This window comes from Fukomys damarensis, unplaced genomic scaffold (assembly GCF_012274545.1).
Source record: "Fukomys damarensis isolate Sample0158 unplaced genomic scaffold, DMR_v1.0_HiC HiC_scaffold_19, whole genome shotgun sequence".
NCBI lineage: Eukaryota > Metazoa > Chordata > Mammalia > Rodentia > Bathyergidae > Fukomys > Fukomys damarensis.
Genome location: NW_022900931.1, coordinates 58,424,155 through 58,433,466, shown reverse-complemented (window position 1 = coordinate 58,433,466; position 9,312 = coordinate 58,424,155). Strand labels below are relative to the sequence as shown.

Below are 9,312 nucleotides of genomic sequence, written 5' to 3'. Positions count from 1 at the left end.
AAAAAAAAAAAAAAAAAAAAAAAAAAAAGAAGAAGGCTCTATAAGGCTCTGGGGAGTGGCAGACCTTACTGCTTTCAGGATGTGACCGTCTCCTCCTTGCGGAGGAACAGGAGACTTTCCTACAGGAGCAGGGACTCACTGAGGGAGAGCATTTCAGTGGTAGGCAGGAGGAAACACCTTAAGTCCTGGAATGAAGTAGGAGGATGAGAAGAAGGATGCTCTGGCAAGGAGCTCACCTGATATGGAAATTTTGCACGTTGACATTCTTATATGGCGCAGTCTTTCTCTGGCACCAGAGAAGGAGCCCTTCCTTGGCAGAAGTCTCTGCAAAACACATAAGGTCAATGAAACTGGCTCGAGAACAATCCCTGAGAACTCTCATCCCAAGCTGGAGGGGACTTTTAGCGTCAGGCCTGAGAGCAAACAAAACCCAAGGAGACCATCAGATATCACAACAGCAGTAGGGACAGCTGCCTCATTCTGGACACGGATGGACCCATCATGAGTGACAGTAAGTATGGCCCAGCCTAACCCTCACAGTCCCAAGAAGTCACCTGCTCAAGGCTACTCAAGAAAGCAGCTGCACCAGAACCTGAGCTTGTGCTGTGTCCCTGACCACAAAGCCTGCCTTTAGCCACCAGAGCACTGTCAAAGGAGCCCTGAACGCCCACCCTGGCCTCTTTTGCTCCTTAGGACAAGAATCCTATGAGGGCAGGGATCAAGAGTGTCCTGGTCACTACTGTAACCCGGCATTTGAGTGCCCCTGCACATGCTTGGTCTGGCAGTTTTTCTCCTCTGTGGCACACTGGTGGTTGGAGAAACATGAAGCCTATCCCAGAATGGACCTGACTAGGTCCTCTGAGGAAGAGGTCCCAGGGAGATGGGGGTGTCAAGCAGGAGAATGGGCCCAGGCCCAGCTCCATCACTAGTTCTCTCCGTGACTCAGGCTTCATGAGGTAATGTGGGGGGTCTGTGAGCTGGAGGCTCTGAGAACATTAGCGCTTTGGGGGACCCACAGTGGAGAGGCAGGAAAGGCTGGAGGATCTCCGTCACCTGCACCCGGTGACCACACACTCCTGTGTAGGGCAGTCTCTGGGAGTCACCCCAAGGAAGCAGGGAAGATGCTTGAAGCACAAAAGCAAAATTTCAGGAATTCTAACCTAACTTGTTCCTGGAGGGCAAAAGGGTGGTTTTCAACACCATCACCTTCACCTTTTTTTTTGGCTTTTTGAGATGGGTTCTCTCATGTAGCTCAGGCTGGCCTGGGATTCACAATCCTCCCAAGTGCTGTGATTATAAGTTGTATGGCAAAATTTCCTGGTTCTGTATGATCTCTTACCTTCCACAGAGATGTCCTGGATGGCGAACCTCAGGATAATGGTCCAGATCATTCCCAGGGTCATCTTTGCATTGCCGTCCACTATCTCTGCATACAGGGAAGGAGGCAGAGGGAGCAAAGGCTGTTAAACTGGAGTGAGGCCCCTCACCCTGCCCAGAGGCCACCTGATCCCAGGACTGGATACCAGGCCGCTGCCTCCACCCCAGGAGAAACGTGCCCCACATTCGCTAGGCAGACTGTTTTGCAAACCTGCTACCACCACCAGCATTCCACCATAGGTCTCTACATGTGTTTCCTGGGCTACACGACCCCAACCCCTCTGCCAGCTCACTGTAGTGATGCAGCTCACAAGCCTGCTCTGTGAGAGGACTGTCCCGGTGTGTGGCCCTTCTCTGTCAGGGCCCTCACTGCTCAGCATAACTCTTTATTCAAGCAGTGCCTGTCTTGAGGCTAAGACTTTCAGTCTCTGCTTAGTCAGTGTTGAGAATCCACCACCTCCTTCCAGCCATACTACCCTCTTCCCAGAGCATGACCTGGCTGCTTCTGTGGATCTCTTCAGTCCACTCCTTTACCGCAGCCTCTTGTGTCAGATTTGTATCATGTCACTGTTGAAAGCTCCACTGCATTGGCGATGACATGTTGATCCCTGGCGCAAGCCACCCAGCCCTAGCCTGCTGTCCCCTGTCCCCTCCTAGTGCCCTCTGGCTGTACCCCCTCATCAAGCTAAGTTCTTTCTTACTGAGAGTGTGGGCGAGCGAACTGTGTGTGTGTGTGTGTGTGTGTGCGCACACGTGCGTGCAGTAGGGACTGAACCCTTTGCACTGAGCCATATCCCCAGCCCTTTTTAAATTTTTTGAGACAGGGTCTCACTAAGTTTTCCAAGCTGGGCTTGAACTTACCCTCCTGCCTCAGCCCCAGTGAATGCTGCTGGGGTTACAGGCAAACAAGAATACTCCAAGCTAGGCTCTTTCTTACTTTGAAGACTTCACACCTCTGTCTATCCACAAAAGGCACCCAAGTCCTTTCCTTCAAGTGGCTGGACCTTCTCCTCCCACAAGCCCTTTCTTGTTATGTCAGGAATCGCTTCTGTCACTGCTTTTCTTTTCTTTTCTTTCTTTTTTGGTACTGGGGATCGAACTCAGGACCTTGCGCTTGTGAAGCAGGCGGCAGAACCACTGAGCTAAATCCCCGGCTCTGTTGCTCTCTTTCTAAGAAGCCCTTGTCCTGCCCAGTCCTAAGCTTTCTGATGTCCCAAATCTCAACCCAGAAAACAGGAGTTAGGGCAAAATGGCTTCAGAAGAAGAAAGGGTGAGACAATGGCCAGACGGAGCAGCTCCACCACCACAGCCACCTGGGAAGGGCTAGGTGAAGGAGAATCTGAGTCTCTGATCCTCGGGACTAGAAAACTTGAGGGTAGGAGGGCTTGGAAGGAGTAGAGTGGTCACCCAGAGACCTCTTAGAGGGAAAGGGGTTCTGTCAGCCACCGTGGAGGAGTTGCCAGGCCAAGCCAGGAGCCTAGAGCTGAGGGCGGCTTTCAGCTCTCCTATTACAGGATGAGGAAATACACTCAGTCTACCGCGTGGAGGCAGGGGAGGGACCACCTCCCTGTTCTGGTCCTGCCCTGGGGCCCCACCAGGGAGAGCCACCTGCCCCTTCCCAGCATGGGGTGAACACAGCTCTCCCCTTGGGAAAGCTATGAGCACCAAGGGTGGCCTCCAGAGCAATGGCCCAAGTATACCCCAGTGCTATGGGTGCAGGCTGCCCGTGGGGGCTTGGTGCTCCTGGGAGGCTCTGGGGAGTGGAGGAAGGTGGTCTCTTGTGACATGCCACCAGCTCCTCCTCTGACCTGCAGCTGTGCCCCCGACTGCTGTCCCTTCTCATAATCCCCGCAAGGAAGTCATCATGCTCCTGAAACTGTCAGGCAGGCGGTATGCATGTGCAGGGAGAAGAAGGCCCAGCAGCTAGGGTTCTCAGGTGCCCCAAGCTGCGGAACATCTTCCCTGGGCCACCTTCCAGCTTTGTCCCAGGGCCTGATGGTCACAGGGATTTGGGAGTGAAGAGGGAAAATTTTCAGACAAGAGTTCTTCTCCAAATGAAACTGAGGCCTGCCACGGTCTATCCCTAACCCCTTCTGTATTTACAGACCAGCGTTTGAGCAAAACAAATGCAGCTGTGAGAAGCAGAAGGCTGGCAAGGGGCCCAGAGGAAAGATCCATGCAAGGACAGAAAATCTCTGGGCCTGACTGAATTTTTGGGTTTTGATTTTTTAAAAAAAACAAACATCAACCACCTCGACTGTGGCATGCAAGGCTTGGCGCCCTTCCTCAGAGAGGTCTGGGGCTGGGGCAAGACCCTGGAACTCAGTACACACATTCTGCCCTGGAGTCCTGGCCAGACTCTCTGGGCCCTGTCATTAACAGCAATTAGTTTTCTTTGTTTTTCTAGAAGCTGGGACAACATAGATGTCAGGGCAAGAAACCCTGCTCTGACTAATGAGCAGAACTGTGAGCCCTGGCTGCTGCTGAGCTTCTGGGCCCCATCAGGCTGTAGCTCATCTCCAAAAGCACCTCTACACCCAACCGGGGCCCTGAGGAAGGTGGAACTGGGCATCTACTAGAGACAAAGAGGGTCCTGGTGTGGCCTGAGGCCAGACTCCCCCAGCTTGCTTGCCCAGGACAAAGTGTGGGAACTGGACCTGGCCTCTGCACATCCCAGTGCCCTGCCTGAGGCCCATAGTCCCTGTCTCATGCCTACATTCCCTCCTTCCCACACCCACCAGGTAGGGCTGATGGCAGCAGAGCTCCTGGCATAGAGGCCAGGCTACATGTCTGCTATTGTCTGTCAGGCTCAGGGCAAAGAGGATGAGTGTCCAGAGTCCCAGTCAAAGCCACTCCTACCTCAGAGTTGGCTGTACTGTACCTCCCAGATTCAGAGTGCACCCACAGGGACTTTTTTCTGCAGGATGTCGGTAGTGATGGGGAGGGCAGTCATTGCAGTCACTGCTGAGTATGTCTTGGGGCTTCAAGAACCCCAGGTACTCCATCACCAAGACACTTCATGTGGGCAGAATGTAGATGCTGCACCTCAGAGTGAAGGTCACGAACTCAGCCCCACCTTGAGCTCACCTTCTGCCCCAATAGAGACCAGCTTGACTCCTTTACTGGCGATGAAGTCCAAGGCTTTGTTCACATTGTTGATCTTGTGTACTCTCATCTTCCCCCGCTCGGGCTTAGGTAACCGCTCCCCTGAGAGAAGCAGGGAGAAAGGGAAGGGAGACAGAAGCCTTAGTGTTTCTCTGCCTTCCAAATGCAGGCCCCCACCAATCCACAAGCCACTCTGACCCCCGCGCACAGGCTGACACTCAGACACAGGCTAATACTATGGAAAGGGTTGCAGTCTCTTCCTCGGCAGTCATGGGCAGCTGGGTGGGCAGTGTCTCCCAGACCGGCAGGGACAGGGCATCTGGCCTGAGTGTGAGCTGCACTGCGCCAGTGTGAGCCTCACCTGAAATGACCTCCAGGAGTAGCATGAGCTTGAGCCCATCTCGGAAGTCCTCATCGATGTTCTCTATCTGTGTGCCTGCCTTGCGCAAGTGGGAGTTGCACCAGGCTGTGAAGGTCTAGGGAACAGAACATAGAGTAGCAGAGGGTCAGCCCAGCTGCTGGGGCTCTCTATTAAAGTGCAGGCCACAGCCCTGACCCCGGAAGGACAGTGGCCACCATAACACACTGGGTTGTGGCCAGATCCTGGTGCCATCATCTACCTACATTATTTCTGACCTTTACAATGACTCAGGTAGATAGCTACAAGGAAACTCAGTCCCACTTAGAACATTGGCCATACAGTCACATGGGCGGTATGCAGCAGGACTTGGACTTGAATCCAACTCTGGCAAACTGGACAGCAGGCATGGTTTCCACAATGCTCAACAGCGACAAGGGAGCCAGTACACAAACCAGGCACTAGTGCTACCACTCATCATCATACCTGCTCTGCAAGCCGGATTGAGCAGCAGGTCCTTCAGGCTACAAACAACAGGCAGGGCCCTGCCCTCAAGGACCCTCACTTCTCATTCCCAGACAGACCACAGGTCCCAGCCAGGCACTGGCTCAAGCTGTGACTTTCCCATTCATCATTAGGTATGTATGACCCGGGACAGGAAAGCAGCTGGGAATGAAAAGCCTTCTTACAAGTTCAGGGTTTTCTTATCTTTCTTTGAGCTTAGGGTGGCCCTGCAGCAGCCTCCCCTAAAAGGCCAGAAATGTAGAGCCTAAATCCTAGGTATGTTCCCACGCAGCTGGGTTTCCTGTAGGCCAAATGCCCTGGGCTTTCTGAAGAATATTCCATGCGTGCTTCATCCTTCCAAATCTTTAGGCCCGCTGCATTATAGAGGGGGCTGGAAGACACAGAAAGGCAACTACAGCTGAGAAGAAAGTTTTGGAGGATCAGCTGGAAGGTGAAAAGGCATATTCTGGTAGAGAAGGCCCTAAAAAGAAGCTTAAGTTCCAGGCCTGACTGCACTGACAATGTGGCAGAACACTCGGGCACAGGGCCACTCAGTCCCTGCTAGCTGGGACACGTTACCAAACATCACTGCCACACAAGTGGCTCACATCATCACTCGTTAACACCAATACGTCCAGACATCTTCCTCCACTGACCCGCAGGGTCTGGGAAAAACCCAAAGCTTCCCATTCCCCTAGTAGCCTCTGTACCCTATACCATGCCTGCCCCCTCAATCTGCAGGGGCTGGAAGAGAAGTGGGCAGACTGCCAGGATCCTGCAAGAGGACATTCCAAGTCCAGGGTGTAGGCAAAGGCCACATGGGGGGCATCTGCGGGGCCTCTGCCCTAGCACCATGTGTTTTGACAACCGCCATCAGGTCTGCTCATAGAGACTCAACAGGAGACTCCTCCCAGACAAAGATGCTGCTGAGGAGTAGGCTGCCCCACAGTGCAGACCCAGCATGAGGCTTCCTTTCCTTCCAAACCTGAATGGGGCCAAATGAAGGTGGTCAGATCACTCTGCCCAGCCTCTCAAAAAGGTGGAGACAAAGGCCCCTCCTGGCTGCATGATGTCACCCCCACCCCAGCTGAGGAAGCCTCTGCCATGGGGCACCCCCCATCTCTCAAAAGGCAGCCTGTCACACAGCCCCTCCAGGATGCCATTCCATTGTGTCCCCCAACCCGAATGGCCTCCTCTGTGCAGACTGCTTCCCAGCACCTCTCTCCAGTCTCAAACAGTTATGTTTCCTCTTCTATCTCCCCACAGCTGGAGTCCCTGAGAAGATGGGCTGTAAAGCAGGTCTGCACTAAGGAGAACCTCCTCCCCTTCGTTCCCTCTGCTTCTCTCACACACAACTCTGAATTCAGACAAACGAGGGCCAGAAGGCTGGTTCCAACACTCAAGCCTGTTTCCTCTTCTATAACATAGCAATAAAGATTCCACCCGGGGCACAGTCAGCACCGCAACTCCAGGTGATGACGCCTACGGAGCACAACGCAGTTCTTAGTAAGCGGCAGTCCTGAGCCTCGCGGGGCCTGGCAACCCCCACCCAAGCTCTGGCCTTGGAAATCCTGCCACCCTTTCTGTAGAGCACGTCCTCTGACCCCTGCCTCCCCTCACCATCATACCCTTGGCTCCCATACCACGTGTGAGCTCCAAGGGGACAGGAGGGGTATCTCACATGTCTTTGTGAGGCCCAGGTACAGGACAAGTACAGGGCTCAGAGGCCCTGTCACACAGAGGGAAGCAACAGATGGGGCGGGGCAGGAAGTGGCCAGGCCAGGGATGCCAGGTCTCTGCTCTTGCTTGTACCCAAAAGACACTATTGGACAAAAAAGTGGCTAAGTCACAACTCAAATCCTGAGGATGCAAGTGGGCAGTTCCTGGAGGGTGAGTTAGTTTTTCTAGTGCTGCAGTGTGCTATGGGGAGACAGGTCGAGGAGGTACCTCCCCACCTTCCCTGGTGTGGGTTGATCCCACACATTCTGGAAGGGTACAGACCTGGGTAACTGCCAGCTCCTCTGCTTACTTGTTCTGTGTCCAACCAAGTGACTTTACCTCTAAAACCCGTTTTCTTCCCCGTAAGACAGATTTATCAGAATCTACCTCCTGCAGTTGGTTCTAAAGATTAATGAGGGGAGATGCATGTAAAGCATCTGTCATAGTCCCTGTGCCAGATGAATCACACACACCATGACTGACTGACTGCTTCCTATTCAGTTCCCAAGAAGAGCAGCACAGCATCCTGTCTCTTCTGCAAAGGACTTCAGCTGACTCCTGGTGGGAAATGGGACTGCAGGAGACCCTCTGCAGATGGTTCCCACTCCAGCCAGTGGAGGTGCTGAACAAACCTCATTCACCCGCATCCTGGCCAGCTGTCTGCACAGAGGTGGCGGCCATACCTGACCTTCAAACACATTCCACCTTTGCTCACCCTCTGTGTAGTAAACAAGAGCTGTAGCTTGGGGCTCACAGAAAGTTGCATTCAAGTCTTCCTCTGTCACTGAGGCAACCTGCCACAACCTTGGGCAAGTGATGAGCTTCCTTTCCACGCTGATGAATGAGGGCCATAATCTCTCCTAAGATGAGGATTAAACAAATGATGCCAGTGAATCACTTAGCACCATGCCTGGCACAGATTAAGTAGTGCTCTACATATGTCAAAGAAAGGTCTATTTTTAAACAAATGGTGGCTGGCCGTGTGCATCTGTCTTCCTGACTGGAAGCATGCAGAGCCTCCCACAGGACACAGACCAGGTGCTTGGGGAGAACACCCACGTGTGGAGTTGAGAGACTCCCTCCTGACCCAGAATCCAACACGGTCCAGGGATCCCCAGAAGACCTCCTGCCCTCAGGCTATGCCTTGCTTGGACATGTTTCTTCCTAGAAGGAGGCTCAGGAGGCCACCTCAGGGAAGAAGCAACTACAGACATCACCTCTCCATGCAGGGAGACTGGTGAGGAAGAGCTGGAGTTGGAATTAAAAAGTCATAGTTTCTTCCACTTGGTTACAAAATAACTCTCTTAGATCCTTCCTCTTCCTCGCTGGTTTAGACTAAGATGTGTGCAGAGGATTAAGTAAAGGGGCAGTTTCTATAGATTGAGGCCTCTTGTACTCCACTGTGTGACGTTCTCGGGTGTGAGCTACAGACAGCACTGCTGACAGGTCCCACGTGTCCTGCAACACCCTGGGCTGTGTGGGGTCCCACACATTCATTTCCTCAACAGGCACAGCTGCGTGTCCACCAGGGCTGGGCCCGTGCGGAAGGCCTCAGGGACCACGGGCAGACAGGGTGGTACTCATGTGACTCCGAGGCTGCGGAGAAAGAGGATCCCATGAGTCCAACACAGGGAGCAACACCCTTGGCAAAAATGGCAATGCCAACCACAGCAGATGTTCCAGAGCCAGCTATGTGCCAGGGACCCTCATGCTCCCACCATCTGATGGGGCAGGTGCTGTTACTGCTCTCATTTCACAGACGAACATGCTGAGGGCCTGAGAGGCAAAGGGCCGTACCCACATTAGTCATTCCTCGAAAGCTGAGGAAGGACAGGCTGGATTCACAGCCAAGAACCAAGGCTTCAGAAGGCCCCCTCAAGTATCAGCTATTATCTGTGTCCACTGTCTTAACACAATCGGCAGCACCTGATTGAGTGGAAGTTTCCTTGAGGAGGTTAACTTTCATACACTGATCTGAATGGTGAGAAAGAAATACACAAGTATAAGGGAGACTGAGACAATGGGAACCGCACAAGTGTAAGTAGAGAAGTAGTCAAAGTATAAGGAAAGGAGGGAGTGAGGCAGGGAGCCTTCAGGGACTTTTCAAAGGTCACACTGGCCGGGGGTGGTGGCACACACCCATAATCCCAGCACTCCGAGGCTGAGGCAGGAGGATTACCTGAGTTAAAGGCCAGCCCGGGCTACATAGTGAATTCAGGGCCGGCCTGAACTACAAAAAAAAAAAAAAA

At 53.2% G+C, this 9,312-nt stretch overlaps 1 protein-coding gene across 5 annotated transcripts in view; it reads right to left on the bottom strand.

Annotated features, from left to right (window-relative positions):
• The window catches only part of Actn4 (actinin alpha 4), a 71,328-nt gene that overhangs the window by 20,887 nt on the left and 41,129 nt on the right, over positions 1-9,312 (bottom strand). For all 5 annotated transcript variants that reach the window (XM_010632821.1, XM_010632822.1, XM_010632824.2 and 2 more), the window contains exons 2-5: positions 4,844-4,958; positions 4,465-4,584; positions 1,340-1,426; positions 237-324 (exon numbers count right to left, since the gene is read on the bottom strand). In XM_010632821.1, coding sequence (XP_010631123.1) covers positions 237-324; positions 1,340-1,426; positions 4,465-4,584; positions 4,844-4,958 — 410 coding nt within the window. The remainder of the gene's footprint in view (positions 1-236; positions 325-1,339; positions 1,427-4,464; positions 4,585-4,843; positions 4,959-9,312) is intronic.